The sequence below is a fragment of the Hippocampus bargibanti genome, linkage group LG18 (genome assembly GCF_051943395.1).
Source record: "Hippocampus bargibanti isolate YZ-2025 linkage group LG18, ASM5194339v1, whole genome shotgun sequence".
Classification (NCBI taxonomy): domain Eukaryota; kingdom Metazoa; phylum Chordata; class Actinopteri; order Syngnathiformes; family Syngnathidae; genus Hippocampus; species Hippocampus bargibanti.
This window is the reverse complement of record NC_142751.1, coordinates 7,263,481-7,289,119: the sequence shown is the minus strand read 5'-3', so window position 1 is coordinate 7,289,119 and position 25,639 is coordinate 7,263,481. Positions and strand designations below refer to the sequence as shown.

Sequence of the window (25,639 nt, the reverse complement as noted above, 5' to 3'; positions counted from 1 at the left end):
ATTCTGTTGCGCTCGCAAAGTGATGAAGATAATCGCCACTCACACAAAAAGTGTCGAATGAAAATATATATAACAAGGCCATAATTTCTCCTTATTTGCGCTGTTCAGCTTTTTTTGTTTTTATTTCAATAACAATGAGCGAAGCTGTCAACAAATTGAAGTGCAGGAAATAATAAGAATGTAATCGTTCAATGTCGCTCTTTTCTTACGTCAGAACCGGCGCGACGAGTACGCGTGGCCCAGATGATACGTGCAACGAGCCTCAAAATATTGGACAATTTGTAGGTTGGGGAGGTTTTACAGCGATGGAGGACTTACCTGCGGACGTGAAGGCTTTCCTGCTCAACCACCCTTTTTTCGAGCTGACTGGCCGCCAAAAGGTGAGCGAGCACATTACGGAAAACCCCGTTAATGTGTTGCTTATATAGACAGCCGCTGATTTGAAGCTTGTTTTGGTTACTGAATGTGTGAGGAAATGAAAATAATGGCTTCCTGTTATTTCAGATAAAGTGCACACTGAACGACCACGAGTTTCCATGCAAGCTGGAAGAGCTGCAGTTGTTCACCAAGGGGAAAAAGTATCACAAGCTGAGCTCCCAAGCACAATTTAACTACAGCCAGTATGAGCCACATATTGTGCCAAACTCAAAACAACCGTAAGGACACTCAATCACTACTGATTAATCTGGTAGTCAAGTAATTTGTCATTGGTTCTTAATATTTTTCCATGAGCATATCACACAAGTCGACCCTTATAAATACAATGTAAATAAAGAAAAAATACAAGTACTCTTTCAAAATTGATCTCGTGATGCACGTTATGTTATGTGTTGAGCAGCAATCAGCTTTTCTGCAAGTTGACCCTCAGACACTTGAACAGACAACCGCATCATGTCTTAAAACATGTCAACGGTGCACGCTTCAAGAAGGCCCTCTCCAAATGTGAGTGAGCGACAATATCGCGTTTCAAATTCCATGTATGAACTTCTACTAATCTCAAAATGATTTTCATTGGATGCAATCCTGCCCAGTATTTGAACTGCACATTGAATGGTCTTGTTTTTGTTACATACTAGACATTTGGGTTTCAAATGAAAAGATCAAGATCATCCCCTCCCTAATATAATGGTCATTTCAGAGGTGGAATCGAATCATTTAAAGAAAAAAAAAACATTATTTCTGTGCAAATTGAACATTCTGACTTTGTTTGATCCTGGATTAGCTAAATTAAATCCCATAGGGGGAAAAAGAAACAAAAGTCATGATTCCATTGATAGCCCGTATTGCCCTGTCCTTAAGAAATTCTACTGTCTGCCAAACAGGGCATCCTCACAAAATCATTATACATACATAGATTAGTGGGTTCTGTGCATGCCAGTGTCTTCAGACGTTATTATTTTTCAAGCATTCGATTCATTGATTTGGCATCTGACATAATTTTGTTTTAATCTGTTGACCAAGACGAGGAATGTGTGAAGAACGGTGTTGAGTTCATACCTATCAGACTCCAGCAGAAAAGACCAAAGAAGACGAGCAAAGATGATGAACCGGATAAGTTCAGACATGGGCCTGACACATTTGAACCATCCACCAGTGAAAACGAAGAACGCGGCAACTCAGAGGACGACATGAGCGACCTCTACCCCTGTGAGCCCCTCATGTGCTGTGATGCGACTCTTGAGACATTTTTATCTGCTAACACCATTTTCTGTCACAGCGTCAATGTTCATTTTGAAGAACTCGGCCGAGGAGACCATGGAGGCGAATCAGTCCAAGGATGAGGATAACTTTCAAACGGATGAGGATGACAAGATGGAAGTGGACACGCTAGCTGTGCAGAAACGCAAAAAGGTTTGCAGATTTGGGATCATCTGTATTCTGTTCTTTTAACAAAACCAGAACTCTGAGTTTGATAAAAGGAGTGTATACGCAGTATGGTGAAAGTGTTTTTGTGGTGCATTTTTACAGCGCCAATCACCAAACGCTTTGTCAGTGGTGGGGCAATACAGTTTTGGGACAATTATAGTTTACACTGTCCCATAACAGTAGGTTGCAGAATGATTCACTCAAAAGACACCCCTGACCCCCTTAAAAAAATACAGGTGGATTTTTAGCTCACAATGCACATGGACTGCAAATACACAACTATTTCTATACAGCCGCTCCCCAACTAACGAACGAGATGCATTCCGGGCGGTCGTCCGTAAGGTGCTTCAGTATTATATTTTGTACAGAATGTATGTTTAAAGGACAACCGACGTCTCCGGACAAGTTGTGTCCATAATTTGTAAAATGGCTTCAAATGACTTCTACTGAGCGTATTTTACAAAGATTCCACCACATATAGCTATATTTTACGTTTTAAGACTCGCGCTGAATATTCCGGAAGTCTTGTTTTTGAGTTGGTGACGAGTCCTCACCCTACGTCACTGAAGGAACGCCCCTGACTGAAAAAGGACATACCTTGCATCACCTCAATGCATTTTGCGGTACTTTGTTTGGTCTGAAAGCTTCGTGTTGATCCGTGTTGATGGCGAAATTATAAGGAAAACACATAAATAATGCAATGGTGAATCATTGTATGTTACACAGAGACAAATATTCGTAGTCAAAAATTCCAAGCTGAATAATAAACCTATTTCCAACGGAGCTCTGCCGCCATCTTCTGCATTTTCTGTGACACTACACATCAGTCTTGATCACTCAAAATGACGCGGAAGACCTTCTTTAATCGATTGCAAACATTTATACTTTCCTCTTCAGAACTATTTGAATCATATTCATAACTGGATGTGTAACAAGAAAGCATATTTTCCGAATCTGAAGCCATTGTTTTGATTCTCGAGCAATGCAAGACGTCTTGGCGTGACGTCACGAACTGGGGCGAGACTTTCTGAAAATGCCCAATTCGCAGCTCAATTTTTTTTGCAGATTTTGGACACTTTAAGTCATTTTTATTGGTGTTTTGTATTTGACTAAAAATATCTGCCTGCGTGTTTTGGGTATTTTAGATGCGATAAAACGTTTTTCTGATGTCAGTTAGGAAACAAAAAAGTGCTGTCGGTTGTCCTTTAAGTCTTATATAAGTATGTTTTAGGCTTTTATAAGGAACCTTTATTGTTTTGTACAAAAAAATGAACATTAAATGCTCCATGAAGATATGTACATGTACAACTGGAGAGAATAATACATATGTTACTACAAAAATGTTCATATGTACCGTTGCTCATAACTCGAATGTTCGTATGTAGGGGATTGTTTGCACACCACGAAGATGTTCACTTGAATCCTATCTTTTATTGAATGACACTAAATCATTTGTTTTCTAGGTCCAAGGTGGTGGCGGCTCTCAGAAGAAATTCAAAAACAACTGGAAAGGAAGAAATAAAAAATGTGTGAAAAATGGAAAATAAATTACAGAAACATACTGTATTTGTCTTTAGAGTGAGCCCAATAAAAACATTTCTAGGCTATATAACAAAAAAGGTCTGTTTTCAGGGTATTTTTAAAGGTAATTAACTTTTTTAAAAACATTATTTTCATTAAAAATCATACCTTTCCTCTAACTGCTATAAGATTATTATAATAATAATATCAACGGGCGGCCCGGTAGTCGAGTGATTAGCACGCCGACTTCACGGTGCAGAGTTTGAGTCCAAGCCCGGTCCGGCCTCCCTGTATGGAGTTTGCATGTTCTCCCCAGGCCTGCGAGGTTTTTCTCCGGGTTGTCCTCTTTCCTCCCGCATTCCAATAACATGCATGGCAGGCTGGTTGAACACTCAAAAATTGTCTCTTGGTGTGAGTGTGAATGTTTTTTTTTTGTCTTTGTATGCCCTGCAATTGGCTGGAAACAAATTCAGTGTCCCCTGCCTAGTGCCCGAAGACAGCTGGGATAGACTCCAGCAACCAGCGACCATGTGAGGAAGAAGCAGTACGGATGAATAGTATCCACTGTCCGTTAACCTATTTCTATCTTTCTATTAAGCATTTTGTCCTCTTAGAATGTGGATAGCATTGATAAGGAAATTGGAAATATTATAGAATTAATAGTTTTTTTTTTCTCAAGATGGCGCCGAGTAGGCAGCCATCGGCAAGTGCTCTCACGATCCTTGCTTTTCTTTTGTTTTTGTGTTTTCTTGGAATTGAAGTGGATTTACATGGGACAGAATACGTGAGACAATGTTTATGTCAATGGATGCTATAGCTTCATGTTTGCTTTGGAAACTTCACTTGTAGCAGATGAGCACATTCCACCATGAAGTCTCTGATCCACTGGTGAAAAGGATGGTTTGATTCCCTCTTTCATCTCGAACTAATTATACTGTTTGTCTTTTACTCAAACATTGGAGTAAATGGGGAAAGTCTTTAAGATCGCACAACTATCCATGTTTTGTTACTGTTGTGTTTACTATTGTGCTTTGTGTTGACTGTTATGTGAAGTGCTTTGTTTCAGCTGCAGCTGTTGGGAAAGCTCCCCGTCATGGCGCCGCCTTTGTGGCCGGCTCTACTGCAGCTCCTAACACGTTTAAAATGCCTTTGACTTTATTTAAAGGAATACTGTACTTTATTTCAATCTTTTAAACCCCTCTTTCAATTTCGCTGCTGTAGATGGCAAGTTTCCTCGTTGTGGGACTCTTAAAGGCTTTCTGATTCCAATGGTTGTTGGCGTCATTGATTTTAACACAGGCACTCACTTTTGTAGTAAACTTAGTTACAGCATCGGAATTGTAGCTCTTGAAGAACAAAATATGTGGCTCTTAAAAGAGCCGTTTTGGGGTTGTGGAAGAGTCACGGATTCATTTTACTTGGACTTTGCTGCCTTCTCTGTCTTCTTGGGCAGAAGTACGGCCTGGATGTTGGGCAACACGCCGCCCTGAGCGATGGTCACGCCGCCCAAGAGTTTGTTGAGCTCCTCGTCGTTACGAACGGCAAGCTGCAGGTGACGGGGGATGATTCTAGTTTTCTTGTTGTCGCGGGCTGCGTTACCGGCCAACTCCAAGATCTCAGCGGTCAAGTATTCGAGCACGGCGGCCAGATAGACGGGGGCGCCGGCACCGACGCGTTGAGCGTAATTTCCTTTTCGCAGCAGTCTGTGGACACGTCCGACAGGGAACTGCAGTCCGGCACGGGAAGAGCGAGTCTTCGCCTTTGCTCTGGCCTTGCCACCGGTTTTGCCTCGTCCGCTCATGTTTGTTGTTTCTTGAGTGAAATCTCGAAGAGAATGCGTCCTTGCGAGCTACAACTCCCGCTTTAATAGCAGCAGAAAGCGCGGCGGATTGACGTCGGACCAACCAGGGAAGAGGTTCACAGCGCGGAATGGGAGGTTACATTTTGGGGTTCGGTTTGAACACAATTGCCCCAATTGGCAGCGAGCCTTGTGGCGGGAGGTGTCTCTTGGGCGGGGCTGACCTCCAGCAGAAGCCGCGCACCAATCAGAATGAGGGAGCGTCACCCCTGAGCAATGGCGCCAAGCCTTTAAAAGCCATGCGTGTGATTTCTACGTTTCTTTTATTCCGAAAGAGAAAAGCTACAGGATGGCTAGAACCAAGCAAACAGCTCGTAAGTCCACCGGCGGCAAAGCCCCCAGGAAGCAACTCGCCACCAAGGCCGCTCGTAAGAGTGCGCCTGCCACCGGCGGTGTCAAAAAGCCTCATCGATACAGGCCCGGAACAGTTGCTCTCCGTGAGATCCGTCGCTACCAAAAGTCCACCGAGCTGCTCATCCGCAAGCTGCCCTTCCAGCGTCTGGTGAGGGAGATCGCTCAGGATTTTAAGACTGATCTACGCTTCCAGAGCTCAGCCGTCATGGCGCTGCAGGAAGCCAGCGAAGCTTATCTGGTCGGTCTCTTCGAGGACACGAACTTGTGCGCCATCCACGCCAAGAGAGTCACCATCATGCCTAAAGACATCCAGCTGGCCCGTCGTATTCGCGGAGAAAGAGCTTAAAACTTTCTCCGTCAGACCACAACGGCTCTTTTAAGAGCCACCACACGTGCAGCTAAACGAGGCATTTCCGTCAACAGTACATTACAGGACAACCACATCTTGTAAAGAATTCGACTACACTAAATGCAATTTGTAAGGAAGCCAACAATAAGTTAACTTGATCGGCGATTAATTGGGCTGGAAAACATCAGGTCTTTTGCTTATTCGTCAAATGATAGTCACGGTTTGCAAAAAAGGAAATCAAAACTACTCATGGTAGATTCAGCTTTAGCTTGGGCGTGGTTTTCTATCCGACCAGTGAACCATTTGAGAGAATTGGTTCATACTTACAGCATTAAACAGTCATTATGTTAAGGGGTTAATGTTACCGGTTTTCGTTTTTGTGTTGACTGAAGCCCTGGATATTTTCTTTTATTTAAAACAGTTCTAAAAAATCGCAATGTGATACAAAATATGTGGTCTCTCTTTTCAAGTATGTTTATAACATCTCAGAAGCAGTTGTTGCTGATGTCACCTATTATTTAAATGTTTTGTGTGGATGTTTACATTCGGCCGCAAGTGACCTACAACAAAATCAACGTGTTTTTTTCAACATAAAAGGGTTAAAAATCTATTCCAAACAAAACTGGTTATGCTGTGCGTGTTGTGTGTGCGTGTGTGTGTGCGCGCGCGTACTACTTCCCTTTGTCGCTATACAGATATACATGATGGGCAATTGACAGGGTAAATTCCAAACAGGTTTTAGTCCATTGCCGACTCTTCTTACTATCATGAAGTTACGTTAAAATAAGTCGTAAAAGAAACTTGTATTTACAATGGACACAATGTTTACATTTCAAACGGGAACTGATTATCTGTAACAATAAGCATATCAAATGTATTTGGTCGTTCCACATCAAAGTGCGGGAAAGTGAACCGCCGAATAAGGCTGACTGTCCTCTCTCAGGTCCGGTAGGAGGTCAGGGTCCTTTTGTTTATAATTCAATCTGTTTTCAACCAATCAGAGAGCCGAACTGGCACAGTGCTTGCCGCACGAGGCCTTATAAAAGCACGGACTCTGGCGTCAGGGCAGTATCTTTTCTACCGCAGTCTAACTGTTATTCATTAACATGCCTGAGCCAGCAAAGTCCGCTCCCAAAAAGGGTTCAAAGAAAGCTGTCGCCAAGAGCGTCAGTAAGACGGGAAAAAAGAAGAGGAGGACCAGGAAAGAAAGCTATGCGATCTACGTTTACAAGGTGCTGAAACAAGTTCACCCTGACACCGGCATCTCATCCAAGGCAATGAGTATCATGAACTCCTTCGTGAACGACATCTTCGAGCGCATTGCCTCTGAGGCTTCTCGCCTTGCTCATTACAACAAGCGGTCTACGATCACATCTAGAGAGATCCAGACCGCTGTCCGCCTCCTGCTCCCCGGTGAGTTGGCTAAGCACGCCGTGTCTGAAGGCACAAAGGCTGTTACCAAGTACACCAGCTCCAAGTAAATCTACTTCGTCTCTCCTAAACAACGGCTCTTTTAAGAGCCACGCATCTCATTAAAAGAGCACTTTCCCTATTCCTGTGTCACACAAGCCATTCTCGTGTGATTCCTCACCCGAAAGAAGAGACTTAACCTAATTGCCGATATTACGACAATTTCGACTTCTGATAGAAGTCATAGTGTGGAATAAAATGGTGGCTAAAAATCGGTTCGATCGCAGTTCGACTCCTTTCTGATAGTCCAATATAGTGATGGGAATTCCACCCGTTTCAGAAAGTCGGTTCTTTTTGCTCGGCTCACTACAAATATCCGACTAATTTTTCCTCCCCAATGGCCTTGTCATTTTTTTGTGTTGCTTAAATTACCTACCAAGAATCATGAAATTCTGTAAAAAGACGAATTACTCAATAATACATTATGTCAAGTAGTTTTATTTGTATGGCTCTTTGTGTACAGAGTAGTAGTGATGGGAATTCCGGCTCCTTTCAGAGAGATGGTTCTTTTGGCTCTGCTCACTAAAAAGATCCGCCTCTTTTGGCTCCCAAATAAATTGCTCATCGGTTTGTTTTGGGTGCTTAAATTAACTATCAAAAATCATGTAAATTATGTGAAAAACGAATTACTCATGTAAAAAATACACTATCAAATATTTGTATTTATATGTACAGAGAGCATTCACTAATTAGCTTTCCCAGTGGTTAATCTGGTTTGATGATCAGCTGTTATTAATTTACTCTTCATATTAATAATGCTATAATACAAATAAAATGGTCTTCGGCACAGCAACATTTAAAAAAGCAAAACTACTCACCAAAGTAGATAATCTAAAGTTCACTAGTTGTTGATCACAGTAAAGGAAAATGTCTCTTACGTTAAATTTTAACACACGTGGCATATTTTAGCGAATTTGAGCATCTTACAGCAGGTAAGATTCTCAAATTCGCTAAAATATGCCTATTGTGATTTCCCCAAATCGCAACTTTCGCTGATTGTGTTGATAGACAAATACATCAACATCAGTTGATGCGTAAGCTCAAAAGTTGCTTAACAAAACAAAGATGTCTGCAATATAATTTATTTTCTGTTTGTCTCTCAAACAGTGGTGTTTTAATGGAAATTAATTGGAACAAAGTCACAATTAGGTTTTTTTTTGTGGGGTGACCGATGGGCAAATGGTTCACACATTAACAGGGGTTTGATCTTGGTTTGCATGTTCTTCCTGCGCTTCTGCGAATTTCCTCCCACATTCCAAAAACATTGAAATGATACCGCGGACATTAAAGAGACAGAGAGACAGTGAGAAAACAGACACGAAAGGGAGATGACAGAGCTTGAAACAAAAAAACAAAATTGTGAGAGTGTGAGAATAGTGAGAACATTGATAGAAAACAGTTAAAATAGCCCATCAATCAGGCTCCACAAATAACCCGCACACGTCATCTGTACACTTGATGCAAAAAGCTATCAACCCAGCTAAACAGATCACAATTGATGAAGAACTAAATACAATTATCACAGAGAAAGCACCTACAAGGGATCATTCCTCAAGATGGTTAAAGAAGCCCATGTTCCTCATCAAGTGTTTAATGCTGAGGAAACCGGACATTCCATTTCATCAAGCCATTAACGACCATCACAAAGGTAAATAAAATGACTTTATTGTATAGTACAGTTTATTTGTTCAATCACAATACTATAGCACATTTATTATACATAAAATAATGTATATTTTGTGTAGTTTTAAGGCTTAGAAAATTAGAAAGTAGAAAATTGTGTTTTATGGGGACCTGGGAACGGATTATTCTCATTTTAATGGTGTCCTATGGGAAATTAATTTTTGGGATAAACACGTTTCGCCATACACACTCTGTCCTGGAACCAAGTTAAGTTTGTTCCCACACATACAGTATAGTTACTGTATAAAATTGGTGTTTCTCGACTGTATTTCAGGTTGCGGCTGTATATGTTTACGTTTCGAGAATAAGACAGACTTTTCTGGACTTAATATAGTAATATTCCAGTTTGAGAATATGAAGAGTTGTATCATATCAATGGATACAGGTATTGCTCCTCTATTGTGTTTGCTGGCCTCAGAGAACCTTATCTTTTTCCTAAATATAACATCAATATTCAATTCTTTAGATTTTGAATCTGTGGATGAACATGTTACTCATTATGTAAAACAATTTTTGTCCAATCATTTTTTTACTTTAAATGATTTTATTGAAGAAATGAACGAGGAATCTCTAGGTGTAACGCGACTCACGCTGGTGTGAAGGTGAAGTTTGGAACCTATGGAGAATAAATTCAAGAGGCACATGACTTTTAAACAACTTTGACATGGAAATAAATAAGTGTCTTATACTTAAAGAATTTACAGTGATTCAAGTAGCTTTGTTGTGAATTTCTGCCATTTGAAGTGTGCGGAGAAAACACAAGCGAGGAGAGTTTGTCAGCGGGTGACTGAGCAAACGGCTTGATTGACTCTCCACGGTTCTCACAAAGCCTTAAAATACAGCAATCCACTCGGCCGATGCATCAGTCTGTTCGTACCCAGACGTCATGGCAGAAGTAGCACCAGTCCCGACCTCCCCGGCAAAAACGAACAAGAAGAAGGCATCGAAGCCCGCTAAGAAGAGGGTCGGACCCGGCCTAAGCGAGCTTATCGTCAATGCCGTCGCCGCGTCCAAGGAGCGCAATGGCGTCTCTTTGGCCTCCCTCAAGAAATCCCTGGTCGCCTCCGGCTACGATGTGGACAACAACAAGTACCGCGTCAAGATCGCCGTCGTCGGCCTGGTTAACAAAGGGACCCTCGTTCAAATTAAAGGCACCGGCGCCTCCGGGTCCTTTAAAATGAACAAGAATGCCGAGGGGAAGACAAAGGCGCCTACAAAGGCCCCTAAAAAGTCCCCCACGAAAGCTAAGAAGCCCGCTGCCAAGAAGGCAGCACCGAACAAGAAGCCCAAAACAACCCCGGTCAAGAAGGCGCCTGCTAAGAAATCACCCAAGAAGTCTACTAAGGCTTCTACGCCCAAGAAAGCCGCCAAGAAGCCCGCGAAAAGCCCAAAGAAAGCAGTGGCGGCTAAAAAAGCCCCCGCGGCCAAAAAGACCCTTGCAGCCAAAAAGAGTCCCGCCAAGAAGGTGGCCAAACCCAGAAGTGTCAAGAAGGCAGCACCGAAAAAGAAGTGATTTTACACTTCCACGCCCAAAAGGCTCTTTTAAGAGCCACCTACACCTCCTTTTAAAGAGCAAACGCAATTCCTTTCCAACTTCTGGATACATACGCCATATCTAAAACTCGTGTTAAAAAATGATAAAATTATCTCAAATTATCTAAGTGATACATTTTCATTCCAAAACTGCTAATCATGTAAGTTATGTTGTGACACCACCTGCCGCTAGTTGGTGCCAGCTTTCCATTTATGTACAGGATGACTACGAACATAAACATTACGTCCATTTTCCTTTTTATGTAAATCTCATCAAGGACTGAGTGATGATTGCTCAAAACTGATGTGATGGTGTCTCTAAGATCGACTCCTTCGAAATGGAAGACAAAGTATAAGTGAAAGCAAAGTTCATCTAAAGTATCATCTATTGTAGCTTACACGTCACCCTGGGCAACTATCTAGTTACCTAGCTGGCTACCTTGCTAGCTATCTATTTGCCCAGATATCTAGCTAGTAACTTAGCGGGCTACCTCACTAGCTATTTCTAGCCAGTTGAGCCAAAGATAGTGACTGGGCACCAGGTAGCAAGCACCTCCATTGGAGATTGAGTGAACGCTGGCGCGTGTGGCTGCCGCTGCTCACCCACAGATAAAAAACTGATCATGTGACTGTAAAGTGAACTTATTTTAACGCTTATAAATGAAATGTATTATGTTTATTACAATGCGTTCTGGAACACTCAAATACATGTTCACAATGTGTCATTTCTAATATTAAAATAATGATCATGCAACTGTAAATCATCTTACAGTCTGCTGTTTTTGGAATGTTGCTGTGCATCTTCATCTTTGTTAAGTTCATAGAGTTGCTTGTTCTGTAGCCACAAGGGGATATAAGCCCGTGTCTTCTTGTGCCGGTCCCAAGCCCGGATAAATACAGCGAGTTGTGTCAGACAGGGCATCCGACATAAAAGCTTGGCCAAAACAAACACGCAAATCAAACTTCTGAAGATGGAGGACACTGATTCGCTGTGGTGACCCTTTGAGGGGAAAAGCCGAAAGGAAAATATGTAAATCAAGCTTTCGACTTAATATTCCATTTTCACTTCGTCACAGGAGCACTTTCGTCACAAGAGCACTTAAGTGGCATATTAAGGACCAACATATTAACGCGTTTATCAATAAACGGCGACCAATGCACAAAAAACGAGAATCATTAAGGGAACAAGAAACAAGGCAGTCATCCGAGGGTTAATTTGTAGTTTTGTAAAACTGTATAGATGAGAAGGTTTCTTCAGCCGTCATCTGTACAAAAACTGTATAGGGCTGGCTATACGCCCTAGGCAGTGATGTAAATGCAGCATATGACACACTGCTACATAACGTTGCGACAGTGTCGTAAAGCATGGGTGACGACACGCCCGGAGGTAGACGAACATGGCGGCACAATAAAGATTATCTCATTTCTCCGGACACAACAGTGAACTGTTATTACCCGTTACGGGTAGAATTCAGTATATTTTATACGTTCAGATTTTATAACCAAATGAGACAGTTTTACTTTATTTGAATGTCATTGTGTATTGCAATGTTAGTTTTATTTACAGTATTCCATAGTTTTTCGCGGATAATGGTGATCGGGGCCCCTGCAATAGATGAAAATCCGTCTTTATAACCAGGAAATTCAGAATGTGTGTGTGTATATTGGACATATATCAGTGCCAATTGTTTGGATGACATGGCTGTTGATGAGTTAGCAATTCGATATGCATTTTGTATTCATTATTTATCTGCATTAAACACGTTTCAAAGAAGCAATGCTCTCCAGAGACAAAGTGGGTGGCTCTTAGAAGAGCCGTTTTGGGGGTGCAGAAGAGTCAAGAGTCCATTTTACTTGGACTTTGCTGCCTTCTCGGTCTTCTTGGGCAGAAGTACGGCCTGGATGTTGGGCAACACGCCGCCCTGAGCGATGGTCACGCCGCCCAAGAGTTTGTTGAGCTCCTCGTCGTTACGAACGGCAAGCTGCAGGTGACGGGGAATGATTCTAGTTTTCTTGTTGTCGCGGGCTGCGTTACCGGCCAACTCCAAGATTTCAGCGGTCAAGTATTCGAGCACGGCAGCCAGATAGACGGGGGCGCCGGCACCGACGCGTTGAGCGTAATTTCCTTTTCGCAGCAGTCTGTGGACACGTCCGACAGGGAACTGCAGTCCGGCACGGGAAGAGCGAGTCTTCGCCTTTGCTCTGGCCTTGCCACCGGTTTTGCCTCGTCCGCTCATGTTCGTTGTGGTTTCTAGAGTGAAATCTCGAAGAGAATGTGTCCTTGTGCGCTAAAAAGTCCCGCTTTAATAGCAGCAGAAAGCGCGGCGGATTGAGGTCGGACCAACCAGGGAAGAGGTTCACAGCGCGGAATGGGAGGTTACATTTTGTGTTTCGGTTTGAACACAATTCCCCCAATTGGCAGCGAGCCTTGTGGCGGGAGTTGTCTCTTGCAGGCGGGGCTGACCTCAGCAGAAGCCGCGCACCAATCAGGATGAGGGAGCGACACCCATGAGCAATGGCGCCATGCCTTTAAAAGCCACGCGCATGACTTCCACCACATTTCCTTTATTCCGGAAGAGCAAAGCTGCAGAATGGCAAGGACCAAGCAAACAGCTCGTAAATCCACCGGCGGCAAAGCCCCCAGGAAGCAGCTGGCAACAAAGGCCGCTCGTAAGAGTGCGCCGGCCACTGGCGGTGTCAAAAAGCCTCACCGTTACAGGCCCGGAACCGTGGCTCTCCGTGAGATCCGCCGTTACCAAAAGTCCACCGAGCTACTCATCCGCAAGTTGCCTTTCCAGCGTCTGGTGCGGGAGATCGCTCAGGATTTCAAGACTGATCTTCGCTTCCAGAGCTCAGCCGTCATGGCTCTGCAAGAAGCCAGCGAGGCTTACCTCGTCGGTCTGTTCGAGGACACCAACTTGTGCGCCATCCACGCTAAACGTGTTACCATCATGCCCAAAGACATTCAACTGGCTCGTCGTATTCGCGGAGAGAGAGCTTAAAACTTAGTCATAACCCAACGGCTCTTTTAAGAGCCACCCAATTTACAACTAAAGGAAGATTTCCCCGAATGGCGTCGACTCTGAAATTTAAAATAACAGCCCATATTTCTCACAGTTGACATGGTGTTTCTCAGGAGCAAAGAAGGTAAACAGTACGAAGTGAGTATGTTAATGTTGATGATCAATATTGATTGAACTACCCATGTTCTATAAACATTTTTGATATGTGGTTTAGGTCGATTCATATAAAACGTGTCCCCCCCCACTGAACTAAATTTCTCATTTAAATTTCTGGAGTCATCAGTGGTTAAAAGCTGAAACAATCATGATAAAATCGAGATAAATTGACTTAATTCATTCACCAAGCAAGTGCTTTGCCGGCGCCGCTCTCCGGTTGGTTGAAAAGTCATGCTGGACATTTTAAAAATCGCATCGCGCTCTTATTGGTCTAAATCCGGACCTTAGAGAGGACAGGCGTTGTAATATGGCGATTGGCTCAATGACCAAAAAGACCAAAGCTAAATTTGCCACTTCACTTAGTTGACTTGACTCGTGATCTTTCCCATCAGTGCACACAATCAGATCCTGTTTAATTGCCTACTTGCGCCAATGCCTCTGTAACATTCCTTACATTCATATGTAAAGCACACAAAAATGCGTGGCACAAATGTAATTCATTTTCTAACTTGATTTTGATCACACAATGGCAGTGTGTTAAAGCTATTCAAAACAGTTTTAAAAAAAATCACCATATTTAAAACAAACAAAACAGATAATCTTGCCTCAGCAGACAACGATGATATAAGCATGTTCATCTTGTGATCCGGTTGTTTTCATCAAAAATGACTGCCACCGTCAGCTTGGAAGATGTGTAGCATACGGATCACTATCAAACCTGGTACAGTATTGGCTTGTTAACAAACAAAATGTGGACTTTAACGTTTTTTTCCCTGTCATTTAAAAAGTGTTTCATTGAAAAAGTGTTAGCCATTTAACACGAATAAAAATAACCAAGCTACAAAACCGACACCAATGGTGGAGGTGAGCGGCGGGTTGAATTTGTATGTGTTGCGATGCCAGACAATATATTCACATTTTCATTTTTCAAGTCGCTTTGTGAACATTTGTGGATCAATGATGGTAGTTAACCAAGCGAGCCATACTGACTGTTGAGAGGTAGAGCGAGGCGTAATGGGAGATTGATTCCCCCTAGTGGTCCTAACATGTCCTCGGGTTTTATGAAGGCAGCAGACGTGGTTAGAGAGAAACCATACTCTAACATCAGGATAGCTGCTGGGAGAAAAGACCAAGTCAGGATAGCTGCTGGGAGAAAAGCAAAACGGGCGACACATTTGTGACTGGTGGTATGACCAAAGGACAGCTGCTTCACTACAGTAAGACCTGGCTGGCTGGAATTATCCTCACTTTCGTGGCAGAACTTTTTATTGATGCAGAAATCGGCATAAAAGTCCCATCTACTGGGACAGAGAACGTTTGAAACCACATGACCTTGGCCTAGTGCAGTTATATCCCTTTATACCCAGAAACCATTTCACTACCATAGTGTGCCTGTAGAGAGCGCAATAAATAATAAATAAATAATAAATAAATAAATAAATAAATAATAATAATAATAATAATAATAATAATAATAATAATAATAATAATAATAATAATAATAATAATAATAATAAATAAATTTCTCCACTGTGAGACTAATAAAGGCAAATCCAATCCAATCCAATCGAGTAACACAAAAACCAAGTCCGACGGCACACGCATTTACTTTGTTTCATATTTGTTGTCGTCCAGCTTCTTGACATCTATTAAGAAGCCAACGAGACTGATTTGGATTTTTTTTAAAAAAAGCAATGTACCATTAATTTAAAAGATCCAAATCAAAATGTCCCACATTGAAAACCACTACTTGGGTGTCCTAAACGTGTGTTTCAGCTAAACACAATTTACAAAAAGAAATGGAAGGCATCAGTAAAAGCAGTGAAATGACAACTGACAATATCAATTTCAGATTAGTTTCATATTTAATCCTTTCAAATTTGCATTTTCATACAAATTCAGCATTTCAGGTGTGGTTTTAGGGCATCAGACAAGGCTGTTAACCGCTGGTGGTTTTATGTAATGTGAACGTTGATGGTACTTGGCCTGTTTCCTTTGTGCCACAAAAGCAGATCAAGGTGATTTTCCTGCTAATATGTTGCGTACACTAGGTGCATTTGAGCTTCTAATGACAATGACCCAGAAACCACCACAACAACCAAACAATTGCCTGTAGCATAATGAAGTGACAGTATTATGAAAAGGCAACTTGCTCATGGAAGCAATGACTTTTTAATAGCGAGTATCGTTCTCAACTCAATTGTATTTATAGAGCACTTTCAAACAGACAAGCTGCATACAAAATGTTGTACATGGACGACCAACAGATACACTTGAATGGTATTCAGTGATACCTCAGCTCACAAACTTAATTGGTTCCCAGAAAGTGTGTGTAGGGCGAAAAGTGTGTCTTCCAAACATTAATTTCCCATAAGAAACTGTTGGAAAAAATGATGTATCTCTTTCTGGTTCTGGCTCTACGGAGTTTTATGATGAAACATCAGTGGGGGCCAAAGTGGTGAACAAAAAAGACTACTTTATTATTGTAAACAACAGAGGGACATGTCTGGTCGAGGTGGGAAATCCAAAGGAGCAAAGGGCCGCCCCTTTCACCTGGTTTTATCATACAGCAGTGATGACATAATCTCGACCGGGCCTATCAGAAACGAGCAGGGTTTTACAAGATATTAGACTGAAAATAAAAATTTACAGTACACCCTACAGATACACAAAGTCATCTAATAAACTACATACATCCATATAGACTAAACTAGACATGAAATAACATAGGATGTTTACGGATGTGTATCAAAACGTTATATCAGAAACCGTTAAAAATGAGAATAATCAGTTTCCAGGTCCCAATAAAACAATGTTCTACTACATAAGCCTTAAAACTACACATAATATGCCTTATTTTATGTATAATAAATGTGCTATAGTATTGTAATTAAAGAATTTCTTCTGGCTTTTTTTCATGCTAAGGGGCATGCCCATAAAGCACTGGTCAGACCTCTGGCAATGTTTTTGCTTCCCATGAGTGGGCACAAATTGCCTTTTGTACAGCCACCCCCACTTACACCTCAGATTGTCATGTTCTGTGATGATGCCTGCAGCTGCACAGGTATTGGTGGTTTTAATCAATGGCAGTTAAAAGGTCTCCCGGCACAACCATTGAGTGTCGGGTCATTGTTTGTTTCACCCTGTCAGATGTGTTTCATCTTGTCATATTTTCACTCATGGTTTTGGTTGATACTTTGGACTTTTCTGTTCCGATGACCTTGATGTTTTAGATTTTTTTCCTACTGACTTTAATTTAGTACAATTTGTCAAATATACCCTGCTCCTCTCTCCTGCCTGCTTTTTTTCTGGATCCACCACCATCATCACCTTGCAAACCTCGACACAGATAACTTCAGACCCATATAATTTAGAAATTAACTTTTTTTTCTGATGAAAGAAGAGAGTAAGGTTTCTCACGCTGCATTTAATGTTCATGTAGTCCTAACACTCAATATTCTGTGTGTCCTTCAATTATAGTGAAAATGATTAAAAAAAACTGGCACTGGAGTAGACACATTTTTACACACCATCTTACAGTGAATGAGTTAATGAGTAAATATAAATCACTCAGATTTTAATGCCTGACAGAATATGTTGTTTAAGTCTGTTGGAGTTCCTTCTTCGGAGTCCACAAACAGTTGCACAATGTCATCTTCCCGGAAGTTATCAGGCCTCTGATTCAATGCACCCATTGATCTGTATTGATTGTTCACCCCCCAGATTTTCCAATGTACAACGCACCCCAAATCCAACAGTAATTGTCTGCTGTGCGTGATGACCGAATATTTCAGCACGGCATGGGGACAGACAAGCACTGACAGGGCTTACACATTTATGATTTATGCGGGGCTTAACATGAGAAACACATCAGAAAGACAAGCCTCACTTTGACATCACTGAAGCACTCATTTCAAAATGCCTCATCAGCTCTTTTGGAATGTCGGCAAGAGGCATGCTTTGCCCCCACCCCCACTCTGTCTCTGTCTCTCCGCTCTCTCTTTTTCTTTCTCTCTCTTGATAAGATGACTTAGGCTGCGTGTCACAGTCGCATTCACATTGAATTAACGTGGAAAGCACATTATGTATGACGAACACACGGAAGACAAGCCAAGTGCTTTGATAGGTGTGAATGTCAAGCTTGGTATGTTTATATATATACAGTGAGACCTCAACTTCCGAACTTAATTGGTCCCCAGAGAGAGTGTGTAAGGCGAAAAGTGTGTATCTCAAAAAAAAATTCCCATAGGAAACCATTAAAATGGGAATAATCCGTTCCCGGGTTTCCATTATATATACAGTAAAGTCTCGTTATATCGATATTCAAGGGAGTCCGAAAAAATATCGATATAACCGGGACTATCGATATATCCGACCCTGTTTGCATGTAATTTTCTCCGTGCGTGCATAGAAATAGTATCGATATAACCGGGATTATCTATATATCCGATATCGATATAACGAGATTTTACTGTGTATATATATATATATATATATATATATATATATATATATATATATATATATATATATATATATATATAATGAAACTAGTATTGTGAGTTATTGTTATGGATATAAAAAAAATCAATATAAAGTAGCAAAAGAACAAGTCGATTTTGAAATATTTTTTAAAGCTCCTCGAGGTATAAGGTAAAGAGGCTGCCCATTGTTGCCATAGCAATTGTCTGATTTTGTACATGATAATTGATGATCATTTTGTGTTTTGTTTTTCCTCATTTCGTGTCTATTTGCGTGCACTCATATTCAACTGGTATATTCATTCTTGTTTATTTTTGTTTATTCATTTATTTAGTTATTTTTTTTTTTACAATTGTTCACAATCCTGCATACTCTGCAGCTGGTGCTGACTTTGCACTTGTGTCTCACCGAGTGCAGCAGCCTTCTAAAAAAACTCATTGGAAACTTATGTAATGACTGCAGAGCGGGTTGTGCCCACCTTACTGATGTGAGAGTGGGTGGAAATAGCAGCAGGGGAAGGCTTCTCACCCTCCTCTAACGGGGAGCCTTGACACAGCAGGGCCGTCTAATGAGGGGTGAGTTGAATGCAAAATGTCTGCAGCAGTCACAGCAAGGCAAGGAGGGTAATTACTGGCAACATTGAAAACAAGAAAACCAGCAGCAACAATGACGACACTGGCATCTGTAATGTGTTGCTTTCCAACCCTCATTATATGAACGGTAAGAGGGTGAGACACCAATTCAGACATGTCCAAAGTCCGGCCCGGGGGCCAAATGCTGCCCATGGTTAGCCTCCGTCATAAAATCAATTATTTCTGGCCCACATGTGGAGTTTATACATTGTTACATGCGTGTCCATAGAACTGCAATTAGCATATTAGTAATTGACTGAATGAGTCCCTCAATTTTCTAAAATGACGACAGTTAAAAGTTAATTAAAGTGTTAAAAAAATGAAGTTAATTGAATGTTCTATGTCAATTTTCAATTTCAATTCATTTTTATGCATGTTTCAAAGGAAGCAAAACACATGCTTAAGATAGCAGAAATAAAAAATTAAAAAGCAAATAGGAAACACAGAATGGCTCGCTGAAATGTATTTAAATTAATTGCTGTTCTGTTAAGAATACTGCGTCAAGGTTGCCCCCCCCCCCTTTACATTTTTAACAAATCTGGCCCCCTTTGCAAAAAGTTTGGACAGCCCTGCACTAATTTCTTGTTCCGGCATAAAATGGTAGCAAACTTAACTCATTCACTGCCTTTCACAAATTTATTCGGGAATTAAAAATAGGACATATAGTGCTATTCCTGAATTAGTTCGAGTTTCGCTTTTTTCTTGCTTGGGTGTTGATAAAGCAATGGCCAGACCTTTGCCGATGTTTTTCCCTTTCACAAGGGGGCAACATTTCACCCCCCCCCCCCCCATATTAGCGCTTTGTTCCAGCTTCAGCTGTTGTTAAAGTGCGATAGAAAACCAATATGTATGTATTGCATTGTATTTTGGATAGCCACCCTCATTTGAAGCTCATATAACTCCAGAACCATATAATTCAGGAATTGAGTCACTTTTTTTCTGATGAAAGAAGATAGTCAAAATTTTCTTACGCTGCATTGAATGTTTATGTAGTCCTAAAACTCAATATTCCATGGGTCATGGAATTCAAGTGACCATGATGAAAAACCCTGGCACTGGAGTGGACATATTTTTTTCGAGCAAGCAGACTTACATTGAGGTGGTTATTTGACTTTGGTACAAGTAGTGTGTGTTACTTTCCAACTTGGTGGGTATTAATATGAGAGTGAATGGTCGACTGTTACTGTATTTGCTCTGAGATTGATTGGAAACAATTGCAGCTAGGGTTTGGGCCACCTTTGGACTTTTATTTCTGTTTGTATCCCGCCGCTGTGGCGAGGGAAAGAAATGACATGCAGTTTGTTTGTTTGTATTTTTCATATGACCATAGCAGCATAGATTGCACACCTTCTGCAGACATATAGGTTCCCTTTAGACTTTATCATTATTGTTTTGGAGATGGTATCTACCAATTATCGGAGCAGTATGTCTAAATAAAACCAAAATGAAGGTCGCTAAATCGCCATGACAAACAAATTGAGACAAATTGAAAGCGGTTCTTTCCCATTTCGCCGATGATGAATGGCGACTTGTTCATCCTTGTGATTTATTCATCGGCTCCTCGCAACATTGAGAGACACCGGCGTGTTGACTGATTTATAATTCAGCACACTGATTGATGATTCTCGCAATGGCCCCATTTTCAAACACTCTTTTCAAGTGGCGGCATTTGTTGGTAATAATAAGGCTGTATACTTGAGATAAACACATCACATCACGAAGCTTAATCCCCTCAGGTGAAAATATTCATTTGACAGTTAATAGTTAAAGTAAAGGAACAAATGTGTGTTTGACTTGTTCATACAATGAGCTCGTGAATGTTTCCGTTTCGTGACAGCGTGTGTGAGAGCGGAAGATTCTTGTTTCCTAGGTAACTGTGAGATTGATTCTGCCCCTGTATCGCAGCAAGAAATGTCTTCATATTTTTTTGAATCAGACCTCACACACTATCACATCCTGCCTTCTGACACCCGCCATGAGGAACACAGGTTGTGTGGGACACTAAGTGTGTGACAGATGGAAAGATGGATGTGGCCGACTTACTCTCTGATGAACAAGCCGTTCATCAGAGAGTAAGTTGGCCACTGTACTTTCAGGCTCCATTTTAGTTTTTTATTTTATTTATGAGTACGAGACAGTAAGATATGATCCAAAGCTGTTGACAGGGTACTTTCACATTTGTCTAATCATTGGATGAATGGATGAGTTATGTTTTTTTACCCCCTGGGCAGACAGGTGCAATATGAAGGTCATTTACTATACTTGCGTAGGTTTGTTTATTTATATATATTTTTTACAACAAAAGCTTGGATTGAATGTCAGACGTCTGAAATGATGAACAAGTATGTATAGGGGAATTAATGATTTTGAAATGGAGCAGGCTGTGGACGCATGCTGTCATTATCCTTCTGTCGGTGTAAGGGATGTGTCAGCAGCAATTATTAAAAATAAATAAATAAACAAATAAATAAAGTAATAAATAAATAAAGTAATAGAAAATAAATAACTAAATAAACTAATAGAAAATAAATAAACAAATACATACACCAATGAATAAATAACAGAATAAATCAATAAAAAATACATAAATAAATGTATATATTAAAAAATAAAGAAATACATCAATAATGTAAACGTAAATAAATAAACAAATAAATCCATCAATAAATACATACATGAATAAATGGATGAATAAATAAACAAATAAAGTAATACAATAAGAGAACATAAATACATAAATAAATAAAGTAATAGAAAATAACCAAATATATCAATAAATAGACAAACAAACAAACGAATAATAAATACACAAATTATTGAATTATTAGTTATTGGATTTGACTAATATTTCAATTTATTTGAAATTGAAAATCATGAATTGACGCTGAGGAGAAAGCTCATATGTGGGACGATTATTGTATCTGTTTTTATGACATTTTTTTCTTTGGTGGTGTACGATTACAGAGTTTCTCTTATGTGCCTTAATTGGCTCCTTAAAGGTTGGGGAACCGTGATGTATGCGTTATAGAGGCTACTGTAGCTGCAGTTGTTCTTCACAATCACTGGCAGCACATCAGGCCAACTCGCACATTAAAAATAATAATAATAATAATATAATAAAATATCGGGAGTGCATGGCGAGAGCGCGCAGAAGCACCAAGCGCCCGTGCACAGCTGTGAGGACCAAGGACAGCGACCACTTAGCCTGGAGCTACCTGCAACGGAACTTCGGCGTGATCGTCCCCCGAGTGGCTCACACGCTTCACGAGGCACTGCAGATCCCGTGGGCGAGGACGTTTTTCGCCGGAGAAAGGTGCAAGATGTTTACTCGCGAAATTGTTTCTGAGATGATCACTCAATCGACTGTATTGCCTATAATTTCACATATTTGTCAGGGGCTCTGTTCTCACTCGTTTTTGTGTGTGTGTGTGTGTTTTGTTCGACCATCGCTCCCAGATCACACCACCCACACACGTCGTGCCTGCAACCGACTGTCAGAGTCGCGCTGCCATCCAGAAGCTGCTGGAGACGAGCCGCCTGCACCAGGGAGAGAAGTGTGCGGGCAGGGAGGTTCTGTTTGACGGTGCTGCTGGCCCAAACGATGCGGCTCTTTCTGCTGGCGGTGGTCGTCTGGTGCTCGTGCGCGCGGGCCGGCTGCGAACCGAAAATTGTCAACATCGGCGCTGTCCTCAGCCAGAAGAGGTACGAACAGGTCTTCAAGGATGCGGTCACCCAAGCCAACCAAGTCTATGGACGGGACAAATTTAAGCTCACGGCCATATCCGTCACGCACAAACCGAACGCCATTCAAATGGCCCTGTCCGTATGCGAAGACCTCATCTCCAGTCAGGTACGTCAAAGCGACCTCATTTAGATTACTGATCGGTATCTTCGACCCAGCTCTTGAAGTGTGTGGAGAGATGTTTGCTCGCAAGTCTTTACATTAAAGTAGGAGCGAAACACAAGTGTCCTATATTGTGCCGTTCTATATCGTTTGTGACGTTATATATTATATATATTGTGACGTTCTAAATCTATTCTCACTCAATTCAACCAAATTCGATATATGGATTTTTTTAAACTTGCTTATTCTCATTCGATTTTAGAAGTTAGCCATATTATCCCTAACAGTTGGGGTACACTCTGGACAAGCATTTACATGCAAATATATATATATACACTTATTACATTTTATGTGACAAGTCTACGAATATATAAATTTCCTGAATGTGGGAGGGTAGAACAAGGAAGCACAAAAGAGTAAAAAAGCACACAATAGCCGCAAGCTCTGTTTCATCAACCAATCTCTGAATTATGAGTCAGATGTGCTATCATTAAAACGTAGTGATGTGATGCAACATAAATATTAGCGGAAATGTGAGTTGTACTCAATTTTGGTATCTAATGGCATTTTTAACCGAAGCACCATTGAGTTATTTTGGCCGGCATTCAAAATGTAAGTCAAACCACAAATCAGTTCATTTTCAGTCGGGCATAATGACCTCCCCCACGCACAGACAGTTGGCATATCTCGGATGAAGGGACGACTGTACATTTTCAACTACACAGCTGCAGATCTAGTGAAGTGCAATGGAATCCAATGAGGAGTGAAAATGGCGTTGACTATCCCAGGCAGCCTGGCAGGCGGTGCACGCTGTGGATGAAAATTGAAAGTGATACTTGCACTTTCTCTCACATTCAGGGGTGGATCCCTCTCACATACAATCTGTTCGAATATATATTTTGTGTGACTAGTAAAGGCTTTCTAATTTTTTTCTATCTTTCTATCTATATATTGATCTATCGATCGATCTATCTAGCTATGGAGCTATCTATCGAGCTAGCTAGCCAGCTATCAAGCTAGCCGGCTATTGAGCTAGCCCGCTACCGAGCTAGCCAGCTATTGAGCTAGCTAGCTATGTACACACCCTGGTTTTAAATGAAAATTAAAGATGACAACATGTCTTTCTGCATCACAAGTGTTGTCAGAAACGGAGCAGCCGACAGATTGAACCAATTAAACACGTTCATAAGTAATGCATAGTAAGTACAATGCACCTCGGGGAGTTGTTCACCGCTCAAACTATATAACACGCAACGTGGCTTGAAAAAAAACATACAACATCACACATAGAGGCGTGAGATCACTATGTCTCTTCCAATATGTATTATTAGGCTTCATGTTATAATAATTTAGTATTTAAAAAAATACTCACAGATTGTGTGCCAGTCTAGAGTCAATGAAAGTTTTAATCCTCTGTGTTTGGCTTGCGGGCGATTACGGTCTCTGAGAGGGAAAGTCTGTGGCAGATGGAGGAGTATATGCCTGCAAGCAATCCTTAGATGTTAACTCTCATTTTTGACCCAAACATGCAGGCGGATCACATCCAATAATCCATGACTGTTATTCCTCTTCCTCCATTATTATGGAGTATTTTCTGGAACCCATCCATCCATTTTCTAATTTGTTCATTCTCACATGGGTCATTCTAATATGTTTTACTCAGATTTACTCAGATCAGACAATGAACATTGTTATCTTCGAGGCTACTTTTTCCCCCGCCAATAATCTTCAGTTACCCGTTGAACACCCAATGCTTTACCCCTCTTTAGTATTTGCAAAGAAACAAAATTCAGCATGTAGAGCAATGTTATAATGTAATACAGATTGGAAATTGGTTCTCCAACTTGTGCTGTGGTGTCTCAATGCAAAGTGTTATGTCCATGCAGGTCTATGCCATCCTAGTGAGTCACCCACCCCAGTCCAATGACCACCTGACTCCGACACCTGTCTCCTACACAGCAGGCTTCTACCGCATCCCCGTGGTGGGGCTCACCACTCGCATGTCTATTTACTCTGACAAGGTACGTTGAAGCAAATGAGCTGGGAGGAAGGACGAAAGAGAACGGACAGAGATATGGAGTCAGGAAAGTCCTCTGGGAGGACTTCTAAAGCTTCCAAGATTAAATGGCCCATCACTGTTCATTAGAGGGCGGATGATTGAGTATGTTCGCTGCATGAAGTGAAAAGAACTCCATCAATAATGTCTTTGACCTGAATTATATTTTTATGAAGCACCAGCCACTGACAATTAACTTAAGAAGGGGACACATAAATTTATCTGTTGAGTTTTTTTTTCTTTTTCCCCTTAGATCTGATTATCTATTTTTTCAGATCAACATGGTAGTTAGCGACTTAATACATCACCTACCTGGTAGCCACAGGCCCTATGTTGGTCTTGCAAGGGGAATCCAGTCTTCCTCTTAGAACACTCTTCTCTTTTTTTTGAGTAGAAAATATTTGACTTGAGACAATGCGTTCTGTATTATGACAGAGGAAAGAAGAGTTCTCACATACAGTATTAGACTGGAGTATGGACTGAATTGGAGAACATGATGGAGATCCAGAAAATGTAACTGTCATCCATCCATCCATCCATCCATCCATCCATCCATCCATCCATCCATCCATCCATCCATCCATTCATCTTCTGCCGCTTATCTGGGGTCAGGTCGCGGGGGCAGCAGCTTCAGTAGGGAAGCACAGAATTCCCTCTCCCCAGCCACTTCCTCCAACTCTTCCTGGCAGATCCCGAGGCGTTCCCAGGCCAGCTGGGTGACATAGTCTTTCCAGTGTTTCCCGGGTCGTCCCCAGGGTCTTCTGCCAGTCGGGCATGCCCGGAACGCCTCACCAGAGAGGCTTCCAGGAGGC

At 41.3% G+C, this 25,639-nt stretch overlaps 8 protein-coding genes across 12 annotated transcripts in view; 6 read left to right on the top strand and 2 right to left on the bottom strand.

The window, feature by feature from the left end:
• The first annotated feature begins 17 nt into the window (after positions 1 to 17).
• On the top strand, positions 18 to 3,427 carry surf2 (surfeit 2). Its single transcript, XM_089020720.1, has 6 exons — positions 18 to 380; positions 505 to 656; positions 839 to 942; positions 1,462 to 1,647; positions 1,718 to 1,851; positions 3,330 to 3,427. The coding sequence occupies exons 1-6, from the start codon at positions 192 to 194 to the stop codon at positions 3,411 to 3,413; spliced, it is 849 nt and encodes a 282-aa protein (XP_088876846.1). The 5' UTR covers positions 18 to 191; the 3' UTR covers positions 3,414 to 3,427.
• Positions 3,428 to 4,253: 826 nt separating this feature from the next.
• On the bottom strand, positions 4,254 to 5,302 carry LOC148884426 (histone H2A-like). The gene has a single exon (XM_089019823.1). It carries the CDS (start codon positions 5,186 to 5,188, stop codon positions 4,802 to 4,804), a length of 387 nt encoding a protein of 128 aa, XP_088875949.1. The 5' UTR covers positions 5,189 to 5,302; the 3' UTR covers positions 4,254 to 4,801.
• Positions 5,303 to 5,427: 125 nt separating this feature from the next.
• On the top strand, positions 5,428 to 6,539 carry LOC148884425 (histone H3). The gene has a single exon (XM_089020344.1). It carries the CDS (start codon positions 5,535 to 5,537, stop codon positions 5,943 to 5,945), a length of 411 nt encoding a protein of 136 aa, XP_088876470.1. The 5' UTR covers positions 5,428 to 5,534; the 3' UTR covers positions 5,946 to 6,539.
• A 515-nt stretch (positions 6,540 to 7,054) lies between these two features.
• On the top strand, positions 7,055 to 7,850 carry LOC148884424 (histone H2B 1/2-like). The gene has a single exon (XM_089020328.1). The coding sequence runs from the start codon at positions 7,055 to 7,057 to the stop codon at positions 7,427 to 7,429; it is 375 nt and encodes a 124-aa protein (XP_088876454.1). The 3' UTR covers positions 7,430 to 7,850.
• A 506-nt stretch (positions 7,851 to 8,356) lies between these two features.
• Positions 8,357 to 11,286, top strand: LOC148884423 (histone H1.1-like). Its single transcript, XM_089019820.1, has one exon. The coding sequence runs from the start codon at positions 9,988 to 9,990 to the stop codon at positions 10,612 to 10,614; it is 627 nt and encodes a 208-aa protein (XP_088875946.1). The 5' UTR covers positions 8,357 to 9,987; the 3' UTR covers positions 10,615 to 11,286.
• Positions 11,287 to 11,409: 123 nt separating this feature from the next.
• LOC148884422 (histone H2A-like) lies at positions 11,410 to 12,984 on the bottom strand. Its single transcript, XM_089019822.1, has one exon. It carries the CDS (start codon positions 12,869 to 12,871, stop codon positions 12,485 to 12,487), a length of 387 nt encoding a protein of 128 aa, XP_088875948.1. The 5' UTR covers positions 12,872 to 12,984; the 3' UTR covers positions 11,410 to 12,484.
• A 241-nt stretch (positions 12,985 to 13,225) lies between these two features.
• Positions 13,226 to 14,541, top strand: LOC148884421 (histone H3). Its single transcript, XM_089019821.1, has one exon. It carries the CDS (start codon positions 13,226 to 13,228, stop codon positions 13,634 to 13,636), a length of 411 nt encoding a protein of 136 aa, XP_088875947.1. The 3' UTR covers positions 13,637 to 14,541.
• A 7,490-nt stretch (positions 14,542 to 22,031) lies between these two features.
• The window catches only part of LOC148884420 (glutamate receptor ionotropic, NMDA 1), a 31,235-nt gene continuing 27,627 nt past the window's right edge, over positions 22,032 to 25,639 (top strand). For 2 of the 5 annotated variants that reach the window (XM_089020085.1, XM_089020084.1), the window contains exons 1-3: positions 22,032 to 22,240; positions 22,384 to 22,777; positions 24,658 to 24,792. In XM_089020085.1, the coding sequence (XP_088876211.1) occupies positions 22,062 to 22,240; positions 22,384 to 22,777; positions 24,658 to 24,792 (708 nt within the window). In that variant the 5' untranslated portion in view covers positions 22,032 to 22,061. The remainder of the gene's footprint in view (positions 22,241 to 22,383; positions 22,778 to 24,657; positions 24,793 to 25,639) is intronic. The other 3 variants (XM_089020086.1, XM_089020087.1, XM_089020088.1) reach the window with 3 other exon arrangements.